The sequence below is a fragment of the Scyliorhinus canicula genome, chromosome 4 (assembly GCF_902713615.1).
Source record: "Scyliorhinus canicula chromosome 4, sScyCan1.1, whole genome shotgun sequence".
NCBI classification, from domain to species: domain Eukaryota; kingdom Metazoa; phylum Chordata; class Chondrichthyes; order Carcharhiniformes; family Scyliorhinidae; genus Scyliorhinus; species Scyliorhinus canicula.
In genome coordinates, this window is record NC_052149.1 from 47,095,275 (window position 1) to 47,118,196 (window position 22,922).

Sequence of the window (22,922 nt, forward strand, 5' to 3'; positions counted from 1 at the left end):
ACCTATCAGGCATATGGCACATGCCATGAAGCCCAAGAAAGAGCAAATATGAAATGTGCACCAGGATGAAAAGACAGATTAAAAGAGCACATCTGGAGCTAGTGAAAATGCAACTGCTCACGTTACGTGACCAGCCCCCCACCAGCTTTTAGCATTTTCATCCAAACGTCTACCAAGAAGCACATAATAAATCAAGTTTTCTTCAGAGATTCACTTTTATTCTGCAATTTCACCATTATTGTGTCACAAATAACATTGACAGTCTCAACGATGATCTTTTCTTTCTCATTTAAAATTATTTAATTGTCGCTAGTTTCATCGAAAACTAACTTCCTGCGTCTTGTACACTTCTCATCATCAGAGGGACCTGTATTTTTTTGTTAATGTTCGTGCCTCTGCTTCCACCAATAGTCATTTTGAACTTCCATGTCAAAACTTTTAACTGAGGCTAACAATTGTGCAGCATTCAATGAAGTCGGATCAATATTTTGTAGCAATTTACTGACAGCCTTCTTTGAAGTTAACGGTTCCACAAAAGAATAAAAACAGCAATATCACACTTTTCAAGCTTCTCTGCTAAGGATTTTGCTTCAGCTTTTACATGGGGATTTTCTGAATTTGATGTCTAATAAGGTTTCCTTTATATCAGCAAAGTTCATTTTCAAAGCCAAAACAGCATCTGCACAAGCGGACCACCTGGTGTCACAAATTCTTTTGACCGTCAAATGTTTTAAATTTGATTGCTACAAGTATGATGGCAACATATTCCACTGATGTGCGGAAATCGAAAAAAAACATAGATGTTTTGAACAAAGTCCAAAATAATGCAAAGTCAAAGAAAAAGTACGGCTGCCTCACAGGATTCAGCTGCAGCATTGCATATTAAATTCAAGGAGTGATCAGAACATGGGATGAATATTGCACAGGTGCTTGCATTGTTCAGTCTTGCTTGCAGACCTGAATATTTTCCTGCCATTATAGAAGCTTTGCACAAGACAATGTTTGATTTCCAAACCTAAATTTGCAATGATTTTCAAAAACGTTGTCTCCTGGCACTCTGAAGTGTGCGATTGTAGCTGGACAAAACAAAGAAATCTTTCTACAAATTTACCATCTCTGGTCACAGATATTAAAATTAATGTTGATTGGTCTACATGATTCGCCAGATGTGTGCTGAACTACTATAAAGTAGTGCTTGGCATATTGTACCTCCATTAGTGAATTTGTTTCTGAGCTGCTTTGCCATTATAGTGACTAAGTCATCGAGGTTTGGTGCAGTAAAAGGTTGGTCCTCCCTGAACCACAATATTGATAACTTTTCAAATGCTCTTCGAGACGCTCATCAAATTCATGAGATATTCAAAGCAGGCTAACAAATTAGCTCTTCAATTTGACAATGGTGTCTCACCATGTTCTCTTAGAGGTAGTCCCAAAGAAGACAGCACTTGGATTGTGGCAACCACACATCTCAGAATTTTCTAATAAAAACACTCCTTTTCAAATTGAGCGAATAACACAGAATGAATTCTTCCAGCTCCTTTACATCTTTGAACAAACACGCACATGGCTTTAATATGAGCTTTTAATATCAGCAACATCTTTTCCAACATTTCTCCAGTTAAGAGTACATGGCGACAAATGCTTGTTTTCCTTTACAAGGGTCAGGGAATAATTTCCAAACGTATCAGTAGACTGCCATAGAGGTTTCTGAAAAAAGTCAATCAATTTCTAATTTCAGTCATCCCATTTCACTTCATCCTCAGAAAGTGGGGCTTATAAAGAATTCTAACCCGTGTTCGGTCTCAAATTTCAAACTCTTTCCTCAAATTGTCCATATTACCTATCATACCCATAGGAACATATTTTGGCCATAAGGCAATGTCTTCAGGATATGTTTCTTCCCTCAATTCAACAAAAGAATCAGCAATATTTTGTAGTTCCGTCGTCACTTCAGAGTCCACTTGTTCAGCTTTTTCAGGTGATGTGGTGTATCTCTGGAAAACGGCAAGTCTAAGTCATCAGGTAATTCACCCATACTTTTGTATGAGGATGAATGTGCATTTTGTGCACTGTTCAATACTTAGAACTTTTTTAAGTAAAATGACAAATTGTCTTTTTGCCCAGCTTCGTCCTCTTGCCTCACCTTCAATTTTCTGTGTATTTGGCTGCCAGATTGGTAGTGTCGCTTCATATTGCTCAAGAAAATGATCTTGATTTTAATGAAGTGTCTAAAAGTGCAGGCGTTTGCACAGTTATTTCCATGTTTTTATCAGTTTTGATATTGGATTCATCTTTTAACGATGAAGCTATGATTCTGGATTTCAAACAAAACTTACTTAACTCTTTTCCTGCACCCAAACTCTCCCTCCCCGTGCACCCCAACCCCATCACGAGCTCTCCCTCCCTCCTCCCAAAATACATCCCAGCCCTCACACACTCTCCCTCCCTGCAAGTCTGCAACCCTGGCTAAACCCCTCACACACTCCCTTTTTCCCCCACCCCACCCCTCACAGTCTCCCCACATGCCTCACATTCTCACTCAACTCACTCTCCTGGGGTCTTCAAGGTAGCCTCCTGCCTCACTCTGCACGGCTCAGTCTTGATTTGGGCCGTCACGTCCTGTGCCTTGCTGTTGTTGGCCTGCCCTCGGTCAAGTCGCAAACCTGCTCAACGGCTAACCTCACCTCGTGGTGGTTTGTTGTTGCTGGTTTGCCCAGGTCAAGTTGCAGACCTGCTCACCTCGACGGCTGACTGTGGTAGCTATCGGTGCCTCTTGCCTCAGTGTTGCTGGACTGCCTTCAGCCCTGGGTCGAGGCACCTGCCCCCGTGTCTGGCAGCTGACCTCACCTCATGGTGGCTTTAGGTGCCTTGTGCCTCATTGTTGCTGGCCTGCCCTGGTCAAGTCGTAAACCTGCTCCACTTGGCAGCTGACCTCACCTCTTGGCAGCTTTCATCGCCTCACAGTTATGGGTCTGTCCTCAGCCCTGGGATGAGTCGCCTGCTGCTGCCCTCAGCAGCTGACCTCGCCTTGTGGTGGATTTCGGTGCCTCACACCTCGCTGTTGCGGGACTGCCCTGGCTTGATTCGCAAACTTGCTCACGTTTTGCAAAAACAGTAAAAGCTCAGCAGCCTCTGTCTCTCCCTCCTCGCCTAGTTGCCTCTCTTTGTTCCTTACGCACCTCAAGGTAACCATTCATACAGTTCAGACCAGTGTTTTCCAGTACTTCCAGATTCATAAAATCAGAGCCTGATTTTGCTCTGCATTGTCTGCTGATAGGCCCAACAAATATAAATAAGCCTCAAGATAAACCCCACCACCCCAATTGGTCGAGGCCTTGTGCCTAGGCATGGTGTGTTTCATTGTAAATTCACCCAGCTTGGATGGAAACCTACAGCTACAATCTTAATAAAAGATTGGCAAGGTGCGGCATGGTAGCGCAATGTTTAGCACTGCTGCCTCACAGAGACGAAGACCTGGGTTCGATCCCGGCCCGAGTCACTGTCCGTGAGGAGTTTGCACATTTTCCATGTCTGCGTGGGTCTCACCGCCACAATCCCAAAAGATGTGCAAGGTAAGTGGATTGGTCACACTCAAAAAGTTTATGATAGATAGATAGAGAGAGAGAGAAAAAGAGAGAAATAAAGAGGAGCAAAGTGACATGGTGTTCTGATCGTGGATAAGTAACAAAAACAAAATCTTATAGGTAAATGCCATGAATATCGGATCATCAACAAGAAATCGAACGAGGAATTCAGAAAAAACATTCTTCACCCAAAGATTAGTGAGGGCAGGGGGTGATTGAATAATGAATAGTATTAAGAGGAAGCTAGACAAGCATCTGAAGAAGAAGGGAATAGAGAGGTACAGTGATAGATTTAGAATGAACAAAGATGAAGGAGGTTCAAGTGGAGCAAAAATGCCATCATAGTCTGATCGGGCCAAGTGGCGTGTTTGTGTGTCATAAAGCCGATATAAAGCAATTTGCTCTCATGGCTATATAATGTTTCTAAAAATTGACAATTCTATTATCGATAAACTTAGATTTTGCAAATATCTGCTGCATGTGTCCTAACAACAATCACCACTGTTTGCTGACCTACAATGACTCCACGTTAAGCAATATTTCTATATTAAAATTTCTAACTTTGTTTGCAACTCCCTCAATAACCTCACCACTCCTTATCTATGCAATCTCCTCCAAGCCTATAACCCTCCGAAGTGGAGTTTCATCTCCAATTCTGATCTCTTGAACATCCCTATCACTGGCAGTTGTGCTTTCAGCTGCCGAGACAAGGCACGTCCAATGTACAGCCTGCGAATACCCTTTATGCAGGCCGGAGCCAGCGTTCAAAGTTCCAGTCAAAAGAGGTGAGTATCAATGGAAGATTCTGCGTGGAGCTGCCCCTCCAAACACAGGCCATTTCTCTCTCGCTTTTGCTGGTGAAAGGCTGACTAGTGAGCCTATCACCAACAAATGAGGGAGAGAAACAATTTCTGATTCGAGTAGCAACAGCGATAACCAGCATTCGTGAGTGTGCTGCGGGCTGCCGAGACAAGGCAATGTATGGCAAGGCTGGAGCCTGCGGATCCAAGCAACAATGGGGCTGGAGCCAGGGAAGCCAAGCAGAGGCAGACTAGAGCCAGGGGAGTCAAGCAATGTCTTGAATGGAGCCAAGAGAGCCAAGTTCATCGGGCATGGAGAACGTGCAGTTTTGGTGGTCTGGGGAGGGCAAAGTTTTGGTAGGCCCAGAGAGGAGATGATGCCATCATATGTTGGAGTGCGAGTGACTGAGCGAATATGCAGGGGTGAGTACGAGAGACTGAATGAGTGGACAAGGGTGAGTGTGACAGTCTGTTTTAGGCTCAGTCTCAGGTTTTCCACTCTCTCACCAACAGGTTTACGACTTGACCAGGGCAGGCCAGCAACAATGAGGCACAAGGCACCTAAAGCCACCATGAGGTGAGGTCAGCTGCCAAACACGGGGGCAGGTGCCTCGACCCAGGGCTGAAGGCAGTCCAGCAACACTGAGGCAAGAGGCACCGATAGCTACCACAGTCAGCCGTCGAGGTGAGCAGGTCTGCAACTTGACCTGGGCAAACCAGCAACAACAAACCACCACGAGGTGAGGTTAGCCGTTGAGCAGGTTTGCGACTTGACCGAGGGCAGGCCAACAACAGCAAGGCACAGGACGTGACGGCCCAAATCAAGACTGAGCCGTGCAGAGTGAGGCAGGAGGCTGCCTTGAAGACCCCAGGAGAGTGAGGTGAGAGAATGTGAGGCATGTGGGGAGACTGTGAGGGGTGGGGTGGGGCAGCACGGTAGCATGGTGGTTAGCATAAATGCTTCACAGCTCCAGGGTCCCAGGTTCGATTCCCGGCTGGGTCACTGTCTGTGCGGAGTCTGCACGTCCTCCCCGTGTGTGCGTGGGTTTCCTCCGGGTGCTCCGGTTTCCTCCCACAGTCCAAAGATGTGCGGGTTAGGTGGATTGGCCATGATAAATTGCCCGTAGTGTCCTAAAAAGTAAGGTTAAGGGAGGGGGGTTGTTGGGTTACGGGTATAGGGTGGATACGTGGGTTTGAGTAGGGTGATCATGGCTCGGCACAACATCGAGGGCCGTAAGGCCTGTTCTGTGCTGTACTGTTCTATGGGGCTGGTTTAGCACACTGGGCTAAATTGCTGTCTTTGAAAGTAAGCCAGCAGCACGGTTCAATTCCCGTACCAGCCTCCCTGAACAGGCGCCGGAATGTGGCGACTAGGGGCTTTTCACAGTAACTTCATTGAAGCCTACTTGTGACAATAAGTGATTTTCATTTCATTTCATTCACATACCCATTTACATTCTCCATCACATACAATGACCCTCTCACACTCTGGTCATTTTTATTTTTTAACATAACTATTTATTGCTGTGACATTGCTGTACATTTGCTCAGTAATTGTTTCTTTCTTTAAAACTACATCTTTTCTTTGAAATTCAGTTTGTCATGCCAACCCATATATAGAACATAGAACATACAGTGCAGAAGGAGGCCATTCGGCCCATCAAGTCTGCACCGACCCACTTAAGCCCTCACTTCCACCCTATTCCCGCAACCCAATAACCCCTCATAATCTTCTTGGGTCACCAAGGGCAATTTAGCATGGCCAATCCACCTAACCTGCACGTCTTTGGACTGTGGGAGGAAACCGGGGCACCTGGAGGAAACCCACGCAGACACGGGGAGAACACGCAGACTCCGCACAGACAATGACCCAGCGGGGAATTGAACCTGGGACCCTGGCGCTGTGAAGCCACAGTGCTATCCACTTGTGCTACCGTGCTGCCCTTTATGTTATCTTTATGTTCTTTTAAAAACAAATTTAGAGTACCTAATGTTTTTTTCCCAATTAAGGCGCAATTTAGTGTGGCCAATCCACCTAACCTGCACATCTTTGGGTTGTGGGGGTGAAAGCCACGCTGACACGGGGAGAATGTACATAGACAGTGACCCAGGGCCGGGGTCGAACCCGGCTCCTCAGCTCCATAGGCAGCAGTGCTAACCAGCGCACCGTGCTGCCTGCATCTTTTCAAAATTTGTTCATCACCCCCTTGAGTGTGAAAAATATGCAAAAGAGCCTCCGTACATTAGCGTTCAACTGCCTCCCTTTCACAAAACCCGTTTGATCCTCGTGTACGACCTGCGGCACGGCATCCTCAATCCTCATGGCCAATATCTTTGCCAGCAACTTTGCATCTACATTTAGGAGTGAAATCGGTCCATATGACCCACACTGTAGGGGATCCTTATCCCGCTTCAGGATCAGTGAGATCAGCGCCCTAGACATCATCGGGGGCAGAGCCCCCCCTTCCCTTGCCTCGTTGAAGGTCCTAACTAACAGCGGGCCCAGCAGGTATGAAAACTTCTTGTAGAATTCAATCGGGAACCCATCTGGCCCCGGTGCCTTCAGCCATAGCCCTTCCTAGACCAGCCACGTGCCCGCGTCCCCCGCACGGCCTGTTCCCCACAGCAGCAGATCCCCGTCCCGACCCCCTCTGACAGCTCCTGTTCCCCCCCTGGCCCTTTCAGCAGCAATCCGGTACCCCCCCCCCTCCCCCACACTAGCTAGGTCCCCCCCCTAGCTGCGTTGCTCCCCCCCATTGTACTCCCGTGGGTCAGCTGACTCCTGCTGACCCCAGCCACTCCCGCCGCACCAACGACCCTCCCCCCACCCCCCCCCACCCCCGTGTGACACTGTCCCTCCGCTCCCGCGAACAGGCTCATCTCCTTCCCCTTCCGATCCCAGCGCGGGAAAAAGCCCACGCTTCCAACTGCGGCCCCGCCCCCTTCAGCCCTTAGCACGGGAAAAAGCCTGCGCTTCACGCTCGGCCGGCCCCGCCTCCTCTGGCGCAGCTCTCTTTTCAGGCCCAATCTCACTAGCCCCATCCCAGGCCACCCTCCCCCCCCCACGAGGCCCCATCAACCCCTACCGACCATCAACCCCCCCAGGCTAAGCGCCTACCCCCCCTTCACGAGCCCGTCTGGCGGGCCTGAACAAAACTCCAACAACTCCCCAAAGAACAAAGAAAGAACTCCCCCTCGAAGCACAACACAACCATCCCCCAACCCTAAGTCTGAGTCCAGTTTTTCGGCCTGAACAAAGGCCCAGGCCTCCTCTGAGGACTCAAAATAGTGATGACGGTCTTTGTCGGTGACCCATAGATGTGCCGGCTGTAACATGCCAAACTTCACCCCTCTCCTGTGCAGCACTGCTATTGCACGATTATAACCGGCCCTCTTCCTCGCCACCTCCGCACTCCAATCCTGGTAGATTCGGACCTCCGCATTCTCCCACCTGCTGCTCCGCTCCTTCTTGGCCCACCTAAGCACACACTCTCGATCAGCAAACCGGTGAAACCGCACCAGCACCGCCCTCGGCGGCTTGCTGGGCTTGGGCTTCCTCGCCAGCACTCGGTGGGCCCCCTCCAGCTCCAAGGGCCTTTGGAAGGACCCCGCTCCCATCAGCGAATTCAACATGGTGACCACATAGGCCCCCCCATGTCCGATCCCTCCAGCCCCTCCGGGAGGCCCAGGATCCGCAGATTCTTCCGCCTCGACCGGTTCTCCATCTCCTCGAACCTCGCCTGCCACTTCTTGTGGAGCGCCTTGTGCGCCTCCACCTTCACCGCCAGGCCTAGGATCTCATCCTCGTTCTCCGAGACTTTTTGCCGGACCTCCCAGATCGCCGCCCCTTGGGCCGTCTGGGTCTCCAAGAGCTTGTCAATGAGGCCTTTAGCGGTTCCAGCAGCTCTGCCTTAAGCTCCCTAAAGCAGCGTTGGAGCAGCTCCTGCTGCTCCTGCACCCACGCTGCCTGGTCCCCACCCGCCGCCATCTTGGTTTTCCTCCCTCGCACCTTTCTCTGTTCCAATGCCACTGAACACCTGTCCTCTCTCCCAAAGAACTGGCCCAGCCTTGCCCCAGTCATGTACGCTCTATGCAGCACCTTAAATTGAATTAAGCTGAGCCTTGCGCAAGAGGAGGAGGAATTCACCCTCCCCAGGGCATCCGCCCACGTCCCCTCATTGATCTCCTCTCCTAGCTCCTCCTCCCACTTACCTTTCAGCTCTTCCACCGAGGCCTCCTCCCCCTCCTGCATCACTTGATAGGTTGCCGAGATCCTCCCCTCTCCAACCCACGTCCCCGAAAGCACCCTGTAGTATACCTCGTTAGGGGTAGCGGCGCCGTCACTAGCGCCTCCAGACTCGTGCCCACACAGGACGGCACTTCCAATCTCTTCCATGCCGCCCCCTCCCCCTCCCCCTCCATTACCCACCTACGTATCATTGCCACGTTGGCGGCCCAGTACCACATGCTCTGGGCGTGCCCTGCGCTGGAGGGTTTTTGGAGGGGCGTCGCGGAGACGCTGTCAAGGGTGGTTGGTTCCAGGGTTGAGCCGGGCTGGGGGCTCGCAATATTTGGGGTAGCAGTGGAGCCGGGAGTGCAGGAGGCAAAAGAGGCCGGTATTCTGGCCTTTGCGTCCCTGGTAGCCCGGCGCAGGATTCTTCTACAGTGGAAGAGGGTTTGTTTGTTTTTCTTTATTGGGCGTGTATATTTGCTTTCATGTTAATTATTTCTGTTAATTTATTATCTGTGTATAGGGGGGGGGGGGGGGGTTACTGTTCTTATTTCTTTCTGTTCTTGTTGGTAAAAACTTGTGAAAACTTGAATAAAAATTATTACTTTTTTAAATGCAAAAGACCAGCACCAAAAAAAATACAAGCCTGGCCTTGACCATGAGGTCTGTCATTTACTCCCTAAGCCCTTCCATCTCTTTACCTTTCTTTTCTCCTTTAAGACTCTGTAACCTACCTGAAGGAAGAAAAAACATTTTTAAAAGTCAAATGAAAATAAATTGTATTTCCAAGAAGCTACATCATTCATGGTTAAGTACTCTGCCAATGTTGTTAAGGTTGTCGCATAAAGAATGGCTAGATGAACAGCATCTTTGGGGAAGCCGGGGAAAAAAACTAAGAATGAGATTTTCACCCATTGTACACTCCCCCATTTCGGATCATGTGGATTTTTGTTTAGAAAGTAATAACTGTTGGAAATACTGTTTCCAAATGTTGGAAATGAAGCATTGCAGATTTGTATCATGAGCAGCCTAGGAAGATCTAGGAAATGTTCAATAATGGATGCAAAAAAAAGCAGTGTACAAAACATGTTGAACTACAGGTCACTATATAATGTATTAGTTTTCAGCTGCTGTGTTTCAGGTCACTGCATTTGATCCTACCCACCTTACAATTACATAAAATATTGTACGCCCCAAATATTGAACAAGAGGTTGACTAGCAATGTTACTCCAACTTGTAAACGTGCACAACCTACCAATTGTGCTGCAACACAGCGATGCACTGGATCCCACTGGTTGTTTTATATGTCTAAATGTAATTTAAAATGTTTCAAAGACCTCATTACAGAAAGTACAATAAACAAGAAGATAACCTATAGCATAGAGGTACTTCCTGGCCTTCCTTCGGGGACGAATCTTTGATGCAGGTAACAGTTTGCAGAACTTGGTTTCTTTCTGAGGTTTATTGACCTCCTTGTATTCCTCCAGCAACTTCTGCAGGGCAACTCGCAGACTAAAATCAGGTATACCTGGAGGTAGGAATCAGATTCTGTTGTATTTACCCCAGAAAACATATAGAGATGTACAGCATCATACAGAATATCCTACACCACAAAGTACAAAGCATCAGAGCCAAACATTTGTGTTGAAAATAAATAGATGTAGGCTGGCATGGCACTACTTTGGGAATTGAACATATTATTAGCTTGTTGCAACAGTTAAACTATCATAATAAAGACAGTTAAAGAATTCAACTAATAAGGTCGGATGAATAGATCTTAAATGTTAAATGGATATGCTAGATGTTTTTGATTCTCTGCTTACAAGTTTTCATTACTCTCCAGAGCATTTAATTTAAGTGACTCACAGCACCATAAAATTATATAGTTTGCACAACTCCACAACAGCACAAATTATATGCGGATCTTGGTTTTCTATGGGTGGTCTTGAATGGTACGTGGTGCACAGCACTGATGGGCAGATCATTTGCTGCCTATAATATGTCACATTTGTGAACTTCCTTCTCAAAGGCATTTAGGGTTTAGTAACTTGTCTTGCTAGTGATGATAGTATCCATGAACGAATAAAAGAAAATCCCTAATTGCCCTCAAGAAGATGGTGGCTTGCCACTCTCTTGAATCACTACATTCCAAATGGTACAAAGAAACATGTAATGCAGTTACGAACGGAGTTCCAGGATTTTAACCCAATAACATTGAAAGAATGGTGGTACAGTTCCAAGTCAAGATGGTTTGCGACTTGGAGGAGTACTTGAAGGTGCTGGTGTTCCTGTGGATTGGCAGCTCTTGTTTTTCTAGGTGGTAGAGGTCTCAGATTTAGAAGATGGTGGGCAAAGTGCTTTATTTTGAATTGCTGCAGTGTATATTCGAGGGCACACACTGTTGCCACCATGATGGTGTTTCGAAGGGGTGTCAATCTGGCAGACTGCTTTGACCTGGATGGTGTCAAACTTCCTGAGTTGTTGGAGCTGCACTCATCTCGGCAAGTGGAGCATGCTCCATCACACTTGTGCCTTATAGATGAAAGATAGGTTTTGAGGAGTTGGGTGACATACGTTTGGACCCCAGGAAGTTCCAACTCACTGACCTAGGAGGAAATTACTGGGAAGTTTGAACTTCCGACAGGCAATTCCCCTGCTCCCCAGGACGTTCTACATTCGTTAGGAGAAGCAAGGCTCGCAAATCAGGCCAGAAATGCAGAGCTGCATTGAGGGGCAGAAACGGTCAGTCAGAGTGGCAATCCAACTGCGATTGCTGCTTTGCAAAAGACCAGGCCAATATTTAAGTGGCTGGTCCAGTTAAATGACTAGTCAGGGGTAATCCCCGGAATATGATAGTGGTGATTCAGCGGTGGTAATGCCACTGAATATCAAGGGAGATGGTTAAATTCTCTCTTGTTGGAGATGGTGCTTGCTCAGCACTTGTAAGGCATGAATGTTACATAGAATTATCACTGAATTTACAGTGCAGAAGGAGACCATTCGGCCCATCGAGTCTGCACTGGCTCTTGGAAAGAGCACCCTACTTAAGCCCACACCTCCATCCTATCCCTATAACCCAGCAACCCCATCTAACCTAAGGGCAATTTAGCATGGCCAATCCACCTAACCTGCACATCTTTGGACTGTGGGAGGAAACCGGAGCATCCGGAGGAAACCCATGCAAACACGGCGGGAACGTGCAGATTCCGCACAGACAGTGAACCAAGCAAGAATCGAACCTGGAACCCTGGCGCTGTGAAGCCATAGTGCTAACCACTATGCTACCGTGCTGCCCACATGTTTCATAGATTTGATAGGGGCATTCAAAATCATGAACATTTTGGGCAGATTAAATAGGGAGACACTGTTCCCATTGATGGAAGAATCAAGAACCAGAGAGCAGATTTCAGATAATTGTCAAAAGAAGCAATGGCGACATGAGGATACATTTTTTCACATAGCTGGTGGTTAGGATCTGGAATGCACTACCTGAGAGTGCTGTCGAGGCAGGATCAATTGAGGCTTTTAGATGTGAATTGGATCATTATATGAAAAGGAAACATTTGCATGGATATAGGGAAAAGGCAGGGGGCCACATCAAGTGAATTTCTGTTTCAGAGATCAGCACAGACAAGTAGGGCCTAATGGCCTCCTTCTGTTCTGTAACCTTTCTATGATATCAGCCCGACACAGAACTTTGCACAGGTCCTGCTGCATGTGGACACGGATTGTTTTATAACCTGAGGAGTTGTGAATGGAACTGAACACTGCAAGTAACAGTAAATATCCCCACTCCTGACCTAATGATGGAGAGAAGGTCATTGAAAAAGCAGCTGAGGATGGTTGGGTCTAGGTCACTGATCAGAGGTATTCCTGAAACAGTGACCTGGGACTTAGATGATTGGCATCCAACGACAACCACTTCCCATTTTGCTAGGGTATGACTCCAGCTGGTGGAGTGTTTCTCCCCCACTGATTCCCATTGACTTCAATTTTAATAGGGATCCTTGATGCCACACATGATCAAATGCTGCTTCGATGTCAAGAGCAGTCACTCTCTGGCATTCAGCTCTTTTGTCCATGTTTGGACCAAAGCTGTAAAGAGCTCTGGAGCTCATTCGTCTGGAACCCAAACTAAGCATTGGACTTACAGATTAGGAAGATAAGAAAGTGGATCCTGGTGTTTCAGGAGTTATTGCAATTGGCCTCAGTGTTCCTGGGCTCGGAAGAATTCCTGTCCCATGAGGTCCTTCTACAAAGTAGATTATGTAAATACAGAAGGTTAGTAGACTCTGATGCCCCCTATAGTCAAATAAGTTGGTTGACAGATACTCTGATTGGTCACATTACAAGCACACACCAATAACCAATGCCATGGTAACCATTGTTGTAGAGGAATGCAGCAACCAATTTGTTCACAGCAAGGTCCCACTTGCATATAAAAGTAATATTCTGAGAAACCATTGAAGTGTTAACAATGTTAGCCCAAGAATGTGGAATACTCAAACTCGATCATACCTTCAATGTACTTGAACAACCTCCGTGAAGACAGGAGAGGGAATCGAACAGGATCCAGAACTTCAATCACATACTTTTTTCTTTTGCCCATGTCTTTGAGAACCCATTCCATAGCAGCTGTGAAAACTTGATATTCATCCTCAATGTGAAGTTCTTCATTTTTTAAAATCTTGACAACCACATCTTTTTCTAATGCCATAAATTCTTCAGTTTTACAAACCTCCAGGAAGTGCACGTAAATGTAGCTTTCAGTAAATTCTATAAGATCGTGGCATGCGATTTGTTCAGCAAATTGATAAATTCCGACACAGTTTGAAGGATCAACTTGCCCTTTTAAAAAATCACTGCACATGTTCACAATCTCCGTTAACTGCAACATATCTGCTGCAAGGATCACCTCTTGTACATTTTTTATGCTGACATCGATGATACCTGTTTGACATGGAGTAGAAGAAAGAAAATACATTTAAAGCTTCTACAAGAGGACCACTTGCTTCATGTGAGGTTAGCTGAACTTGTCCATGTTCACTCTGATGGGGCTTCAAATTAAAGATTGCAGAACCAACTACTGTACATTAAAAACAGTTTCAACAACATAACAGACACTGAATCACAAACATCAGCATCTTCTCCTCATAATTCATTCATTGGTCAATTGGTTAGCTCAGCTCCCACTGTGAATGGTCCATTATTAATTATTTTGTTCCTGTTCAATGGAACCGTCTAAATTTATTTTTATTTGTTCTTTTATTGCTTATCCCTAGCTGACCCGAGAAGGTGATGGTGGATGTTCTTCTTGAGATGGTGGCTCCCGCAATTGTGTTACGAAAGAGAATTTTTGGATTTAGACCCAGTGATGATAAAGCTGCAATAGAAGTCCAAATTGTGATGGTGACTTGGAGGCTTTGTGCTCCCGTAACATTACTGCTCTTCGCTTTCAGTGATTTAGTTCAGCAGGGATGAGAAGTCTATCTGTCCAAGGAACCTGGTGGGATACTGCAGAGGCTGCTGCAACTGGAACTGGACTGCACCAATGATGCAGGAGTTATACATTGGAATCAAATTCCAGGAATAAAACTGCTCCATCCCTGTGCTACTAACCTTATCCAGTATGGTTGCAACTGCACACATCTGGGCAAGTCTATCAAGCTCCAGACTTGAGTCTTGTAGGCGACGGAGGGGTTAGATGTTGAGCTAACACCAACCCAGTCTCTGCCCTGCTCTTGTGGTCATGGTGTTGATCTGCCTGGTCCAGATAAGCTCCTGGACAAGATACGTACATGGTAGGAGGGTTTAGTTATGTTACTGCCATTGAAAGTCAGCGTGTGGAGGACTGGGCTTTATCTCGTAGCTGCTTTGTTTACTTCGGGCAAATGTTATCTGACACTTGTTAGTCCAAATAAAGATGCCATTCAAATCCTGCTGCAAGCTGACATGGACTGTTTTATCATCGGTGAAGAGACGGAGAGGTTTAGGAAGGGAATTTCAGAGTTTAGCACCATCCCATTTCTGACATGATGCAGAGGAAATGTCATTGAAAATGCAGCTGACAATGATTAGGTTGAGGACAGTGGCCTGTGGAACCTCTGCAGAGATATCCTGTGGCTGTCGTGTCCAGCTTCCAACAATCCCAACCAGCTGCCTTTATGTCAGGCATCGCTCCTGTGTTTTCATTTTTAAAAAAATTTCAAGTACCCAATTCTTTTTTTTCCACTTGAGGGTCAATTTAGCGTGGCGAATTCACCTACCACGCACATCTTTTGGGTTGTGGGGGTGAGACCTGCGCAGACACGGCACAATATGCAAACTCCACATGGACAGTGACCCAGAGCCGGGATTGAACCTTAGCGCCATGAGGCAGCAGTACTAACCAGTGCCCACCATGTGTTTATATTTTAACCTCCGCCGTCCCATAATTTGCTTTTGCAGAGGTTCCTTAATGCTGGTTTGAAACTTCCTCAAAAGGTTCTCCCCTGAAATCACATTGTTCTCCAGTTTCTCTCCAATCTCCTCTCATATCCTTTCCAAGTTCATGTTTATCAGACCTACCTGCTGCTCCTTTGACCCCGTTCCCACCCAACTGCTGACCACACAACTTCTCTTCCTAATCCCCAGGCCAGTTTATGGTTCTCTCTTCGGGTTTTGTACCTCTTTCCTTTAAATCTGCAGTCATTAGCCCTCTTCCCAAAAACAGAAACAACCCTTGCCACACCGTCATTCCAAATTACCATTCTAACTCCAACTTCTCTTTCCTCTCCAAAGTCCTTGAACATGTTGGCATCTCCAAAATCCATGCCCATCTTTCCTGGAACTCCACTTTTGAATTTCTCCACCCCACCAGAGTGCCCAAATCCTCCTCGTCCTTCTTGATCTCTCTGCAGGCTTTGACCACACCATCCTCCTCCAATGGCTCACCAATATCTATCAGCTGGGTGGAATTGTTCTGCCCTGGTTTCATTCTTAACTATCTAATTGTAGCCAGTGTATTACTTGAAATGCCTTGCCTTCTTGCTCCCCCACTGTTACCTCTGGTGTCTACCATGGATCTATATTTCGCTCAATCTTTCCGCTGTAGCTAAATTATCAGACTGCTTCTCCAACATTCAGTCCTGGGTGAGCAGATATTTTCTACAAATAAACATCAGAAAGACTGAAGCCACTGGTTTTGGTGCCCGGCACTAACTCCATTCCCTACTAACTCCATCCGACTCGCTGGAAACGATTTGAAACTGAATCACACTGTCCACTCCTTGGTATCACAACTGACACCAAGATGAGTTTCTGACCTCACATCACTGAGACCGCCTATTTCCACTTCTATAACATTGTCTGGAAGTTAGAAAATATATATTTAGATCTGGTATATAATTTTTTTTTTAAAGTTAGAGTACCCAATTCATTTTTTCCAATTATGGGGCAATTTAGCCTAGCCAACCCACCTAACCTGCACACCGTTGGTTTGTGGGGGCGAAACCCACGCAAACACGGGGAGAATGTGCAAACTCCACACAGACAGAACCTGGGGCCTTGGCGCCATGAGGCAGCAGGGCTAACCCACTGTACCACCCTGCTGCCCTATCTGGTATATAATTTTAAGATGATTCTTCTTGCTTTGCTAAATATAAATACCATGTTATGCTAAAAATAAAACACAGGTATTTCTAAAATAGTGACTATACCAATTTGAATCTAATTTTCTTGCCAAATTAATTTAATGGTACTGACATTTTTAAATAGGCACAAAAAAATCTGGTTTGCACATATAGATAACAAATGCATTATCTATTTCTTGTCTTTTTTCAAACAGTGAGACCTAATAGAATAGTAACTGCATTCAAAGATGTCAACTCAGTGCATGTCTATGCACAGGGACCTTCTTGTTGAAGACTTGGAAAAAGACACATCCATAAAAAAATGTGCAAAATTGGAATAAAGCATAGTAAATATGTGATTAAATTCAATCAATACGTAGCAAACCAATTTTTTTTAAAACCACGGACGCATGCTTTCTGACCCCTCTGTCAGATGGTTCTGCAGCCTTTATTTCAGGATACATGGTATATATTGTAACAAAACAAGCAACAGTCAGTATAGCACACATTGTTCACAAGCTAAGGGCAATACATCTACATTGTTCTGCAAGGAAAAGTCCTGCTCTGACTGTGCCATCCATTTTTTTCAATCCACCCTAATTCACTGTGACACTCAAAAGTGATAAGATCAAATATTGAGCCCGACACGTGCACACAGTTGAAATATTATCCAGAACATCATTACATCTATAACAACTTTCCTGCCTACTCAGAATGGTTGAAACCTTTGTATTTGAGGTCAGCACAACCAACATGAGGACATTTAGAATGATTGGGAGTAGGTTGATTTGATCTTAGTTTCAGACTAGTTCGGCACAACATCGTGGGCCAAAGGGCCTGTACTGTGCTGTACAGTTCTATGTTCTATCTTCCTGAAAAGCATTCAACATACATCATGACAGTTAATCAACTGCTTCATCACATCGGCAACAATGCAAAGTTCTCCATTATATTTAAACTGTGTTTTTTCAAAGGCATTCACAGTTCAGAAAAACAAAGTAACAAAAGAAATATACCTGATAGTGCTCTGGACTCTACACTGAATAATAATAGGCTGGAGAACTTCAGCCATGCACTGATGCTTCAGTGACTAATTCTGAATTGCTGAGCAGCGTGGTGCATAGATGCCTTTATAAATAGTAATGAAAAAAAAGAAAGAAAAGTTCTGCAAATCTGCTGGGGACAATTTCAAAGTTTGCGAATTACACAAAACTTATAAGTATTGAAAACTATGAAGAGGACAGTGTAGAACTTCAAAAATATATGGATAAGTTGGTAGAGTGTGTAGATGGGTGGCAGATGAGGTTCAATTCAGAGAAGTGTGAGGCAATGCATTTTGGTAGGAAGAACATGGTGAGGTAATATAAAATAAAGAGTAAAATCCTTCTAGGTACTCAAGAGTATAGGGACCTGAGGGTATATGTGCATAGATAATTGAAGGTAGCAGGACAGGTGGAGAGAGCAGTTAATAAAGCATATAGCATTTTGGGCTTTATTAATAGGGACATAAAGTATAAGAGCAAGGATGTGATGCTTAACTTGTACAAAACACTAGTTAGACCTCAGATGGAATATTGAATACAGTCTGGTGTCACACTATAGGAAAGAACACATCAGAGAGAGTGCACAAGTGGTTCACAAGAATGGTTCCAGGAATGAGAAACTTCAGTTATGAGGATAGATTGGAGAGTTGGGACTGTTCTCCTTGGAAAGAAGAAAACTAAGAGGAGATTTGATAGAGGTGTTCAAAATCATGAGGGGGCTGGACAGAGTAGACAGAGAGAAAATGTTCCCACTCATAAAAGGGTCAAGAACGAGGAAGCACAGGTTTAGGTGATTTGCAAAAAAAGCAAATCTGATGCAAGAAAAAACTTTTTCACACAGCAAGTGTTTCGGGTCTAAAATTCAATGCCTGGGATTGTGGTGGGCGCAGGTTCATTCGGGGCATTTAAGAGGGTATTAGAGGATTATTTGAATGTAAACAATGTTCAGGGGTGCAGGGAAAAGGCAGGAGAATGGCAGAAAGTCATGATGCTCGTTTGGAGAGCCGGTGTAGACACAATGGGCCATTCTGCACAGTAACCATTCTGCGATTGTGTGTGAAAGGAAAAACAGAAATCGCTCAGAACACACAAGGCCAACACACTGTAAGGAGAAATTATAGATTGAGCCTTCAGGTCTTCAAAAGGTCTTCAAAATTTACCTGGAAACTTGGAGAAAGAGTGTTTCCCGGGCTACCTTACCTCAACAAAAGCGGGTATATTAGCTTTATTAATGTAGAAATAAAGTGCCAGGTCCCAGCAGTGAAGTGGGACCAATGAAGGGGATATTAAAAATGAACAAAAGCTTGGTCAAAAATGTGAGTTTAAAGTTTGACGGCAGAAGTTCACTTTAAACCTTAACCCTTCCTCTCACAGGTGCTGAAAGTGCTACTGCAGTTTAAGTGCTAACTACTTGCCAGTTATTTTTCATTGGTTTTGTAAGACCTTTAAGGGTTTGGGCACAGTTGTTTCACAGCTCCAGGGTCCCAGGTTCGATTCCCGGCTTGGGTCACTGTTTGTGCGGAGTCTGCACGTTCTCCCCGTGTTTGCGTGGGTTTCGTCCGGGTGCTCCGGTTTCCTTCCACAGTCCAAAGATGTGCGGGTTAGGTGGATTGACCATGATAAATTGCCCTTAGTGTCCAAAAAGGTTATGTGGGTTACGGGGATAGGGTAGAAACATAGGCTTGAATAAGGTGCTCTTTGTAAGGGCCGGTAGAGACTCGATGGGCCGAATGGCCTACTTCTGCACTGTAAATTCTATAACCTATGACCTGACTGAAGATTCTCCCGGACAGTTACCTGTGTAAATGAACTCCAGCAGCAGGCGGAAGGTTTCTGCCTGGATGCCATGGATCTGGATGAGGTCTTTGCTGGCTTCCTGCATCCCTCCTGCGAATAACACTGCGAAGTAGGGACTGCTGGCGGCCAGGATCAGCTTGTGGACGCTGAAAAGTTGCTCCTCCACCTGCAGCTGCACATCGCAGAAGTCCTCGCGGGCCCTCAGGCGGTTTATCTGGGCCAGCAGGGCCCGGGCGTGTTTATCACAGGCCGATCGTGCCGGCTCCCAGGCCGGGCTCGACCCCGGCTTCGGGTAGACGCACTGAGCCATCAGTTCGCCTGGCAGCCCTCACACAACCATCAATCAGTCAACCCGGCCCGCTGAGCCCCGGGGGTAAAAACCCGACACCCGCTCCCACCAATCCTGTCACCCGTCATCCGCTAATCCTCCCTGCCAGGAGCAGGAATGGCTGCTGCCTGAGGTCGCCGGCCGGCTGCACCGAACACTGGGGTCCTCAACTCCGTCCGGGACAGAGGAGTCCTCCGGGAGGCCCTGTGTCCTCCGGGACGGTGGGAGGCGCTGTGACCTCGGGGACGGTGGGAGTCCTCTGGGAGGCGCTGTGTCCTCCGGGACGATGGGAGGCGCTGTGTCCTCCGGGACGATGGGAGGCGCTGTGCCCTCCGGGACAGGGGAGTCCTCCGGGACAGGGGAGTCCTCCGGGACGGTGGGAGTCCTCTGGGAGGCGCTGTGTTCTCCGGGACAGGGAGTACTCCGGGAGGCCCTGTGTCCTCCGGGACGATGGGAGGCGGTGTTTTTTTCCGGGACAGGGGAGTCCTCCGGGACGGTGGGTGGCGCTGTGACCTCGGGGACGGTGGGAGTCCTCTGGGAGGCGCTGTGTTCTCCGGGACAGGGGAGTTCTCCGGGACAGGGGAGTCCTCCTGGAGGCCCTGTGTCCTCCAGGACAGTGGGAGGCGCTATGTCCTCCGGAACAGGGGAGTCCTCCGGGAGGCCTTGTGTCCTCCGGGACGGTGGGAGGCGCTGTGACGTCCGGGACAGGGGGTGGCGCTGTGTTCTTCGGGGCAGGGGAGCCCTGCGGGACAGCGGACGTCCTCCGAGACAGGGAGGTCCTTCGGGAGGCGTTGTGTCGTCTGGGACAGAGGCGCTGTTTCCACCTGGAACAGCGGGAGTTCTCTCAGAAAGGGGATGTCCTCCAGGACACCGGGAGGCGCTGTGTCCTCCTGGAACAGCGGGAGTTCTCTCGGAAAGGGGATGTCCTCCGGGACACCGGGAGGCGCTGTGTCCTCCTGGAACAGCGGGAGTTCTCTCGGAAAGGGGATGTCCTCCAGGACAGCAACCAAAAACTTACACGACTAAAACATTCTCAATTTCCCCTTACATCCATGTTACTCAGCAAAGGGCATTTTTTACATATTAAATGCAGGTTGCAATCGTTGCTTCTCCAAAGAAGGTAGAAAGGTTGGTCCGGTGTGATCTTTCCATTCTGAACTCATGTTGGCTACGATTTACTCTGTTATGAAACTGTTACTCTTCACATTTGCTTCTTGTGGTGAATGAGATTCACACGGTATTATAAGTTACTAAAGTCACTCTGTTCCCATTGTATATATGTACTGATATTGTAAGTGCAGTTGCACTACCTGACCACCAGAGGGAGTAGCTCTGGGAGTACGCGAGAGTTTGTACTGGGCTCCCCCCTTGGCTATGCCCAGAACTCCTCCCCCTGGAGCTGCTGTATAAAGATCCGTGCCACAGAGTCAGCCAGCCAGTTCATCGAAAGTTCAACGGCTAACAGGCTGGCTCTGTTGTAAGTATATTAAAACCGCTATTCTAATCCTACAAGCACGTGTCCGTAGAATTGATGGTTCCATCACTTCTGCTAATCAATTCAATGCAGTAATAATAACGACCAGCTGTCAATCTGACAGCCAGTCCTGATGTTTCTACATGCGCAGTTAAACAGAAACCTCCTGTTACTCGGCTAAGCCACTGGGTGCGCTGTTGCAGTCTTGGCAAATAGAATCATTGAGAAATTCCTGATTTGTCATGATTTCAACCATTTGCGAGCTTTTATACTGGATGCCCCGTCCGATGAAGGCAAGCATGCCATATGCTTTCTTTGCCACCATTTCCACTTGTGCCAATTTCAAGAATCTGTGGACCTGCATGAACAATCTCTCAGTGTCTCTAAGCCGCTGATGGTTCCGCCATTTATTTTGTAGCTCCCACCTGAATTGGATCTACCAAAATTCATCACCTTGCATTTGTCCGGGTTAAGTTCCATCTGCCATTTCTCCGCCCAATTTTGCAGCCTATATTCCCTGACAAACTTCATCACTGTCCGCAACTCTAGCAATCTTAGTATCTAACCAGCACAATGGTTAGCACAGTTTCTCCAGAGTCCCAGGTTCAAGTCCTGGCCTGTGTCACTGTCTGTGTGGAATCTGCACGTTCTCCCTGTGTCTGCGTGGGATTCCTCCGGGTGCTCCGGCTTCCTCCCACAGTCCAAAGATGTGCAGGTTAGGTGGATTGGCCATGCTAAATTGCCCTCAGTGTCCAAAAAGGATAGGTAGGGTTACTGGGTTACGGGGATAAGGTGGAGGTGTGGGCTTAGGTAGGGTGCTCTTTCCAAGGGCAGGTGCAGACTCGATGGGTCGAATGGCCTCCTTCTGCACAGTAAATTCTATCAGTTCTATGATCATCAGCAAACTTGCTAATCATACCCGCTACATTTTCTTTCAAGTCATTTATATATATTGCAAACAGCAGAGGTCCTAGTGCTGATCCCTGCGGAACACCACTAGTTATAGACCTCCATTTGGAAAAACATCGTTCCACTGCTACCCTCTGTCTTCTATGGCCAAGCCAGTTCTGAATCCATCCAGCTAGTTCACCCCTGACCTTGTGTGATTTAATCTTTTGCACCAGCCTGCCATGAGGGACTTTGTCAAATGCTTTACTAAAGTCCATACAGACAACATCCACTAGATAAAAGCAAATTACTGCGGATGCTGGAATCAGAAACGACAGAGAAAATGCTGGAAAATCTCAGCAAGTCTGGCAGCATCTGTAGGGAGAGAAAAGAGCTAACGTTTCGAGTCCGATGACTCTTTGTCAAAGCTTTGTCGTGCTCACTGGCCTATAATTACCCGGATTATCCTTGCAACCCTTCTTAAATAACGGTACATTTGCTATTCTCCCATCCTCTGGGACCTTATCTGTGGCCAATGAGGACACAAAGATTTCTGTTCAAGGCCCAGTGATTTCATCTCTTCTCTCCCTCAGTAATCTGGGATAGATGCCACCTTGCCCTGGGGATTTGTCTAAATGCTTTTTAATACACCAAACACTTTCTCCCTCATAATAATAACTTGTTCTAAAGCATTTACATATCCTTCTGAGACACCACCAATCAACCTGTCCCTCTCCTTTGTGAGTACCGAAGCAAAGTACTCATTACGGATCTCACCTTCTTCCTTTAGTTCTATGCATAATTTCCCTCCTTTGTCTCTCTAGCTACCATCGTGTTCCTAATATATGTATAAAATGTCTTGGGATTCTCCTTAATCCTGTCTGCCAAGGACATTTCGTGACCCCTTTCTGCCCTCCTCACTCCCTGTTTGAGCTCTTATCTACTTTCCCTGTTTTCTTGAAGTGCTTCATCTGTTTTTAGTTGCCTGTACCTCATGTAAGCATCCTTTTTCTTTGTAACAAGACTCACAATTTCCCTAGACATCCACGGTTCCTGAATCCTGTCTTTCCTTTTTACCGGCACATGCCTGTCCTACACTCCCATCAACTGCTCCTTAAAAGACTCCCATATGTCAAACATGGATTCACCCTCAAACATCCTCTTCC

General features: G+C 46.6%; 1 protein-coding gene across 2 annotated transcripts in view; it reads right to left on the reverse strand.

Annotated features, from left to right (window-relative positions):
* The window catches only part of LOC119964545 (intracisternal A particle-promoted polypeptide), a 38,137-nt gene extending 18,501 nt beyond the window's left edge, over positions 1-19,636 (reverse strand). The window contains exons 1-3 of one of the 2 annotated variants that reach the window (XM_038794178.1): positions 19,067-19,632; positions 13,135-13,566; positions 9,989-10,144 (exon numbers count right to left, since the gene is read on the reverse strand). In XM_038794178.1, the coding sequence (XP_038650106.1) occupies positions 9,989-10,144; positions 13,135-13,566; positions 19,067-19,376 (898 nt within the window). In that variant the 5' untranslated portion in view covers positions 19,377-19,632. Of the gene's footprint in view, positions 1-9,988; positions 10,145-13,134; positions 13,567-19,066 lie in introns of both variants that reach the window. The other variant, XM_038794179.1, reaches the window with a different exon arrangement.
* Positions 19,637-22,922: the final 3,286 nt, after the last annotated feature.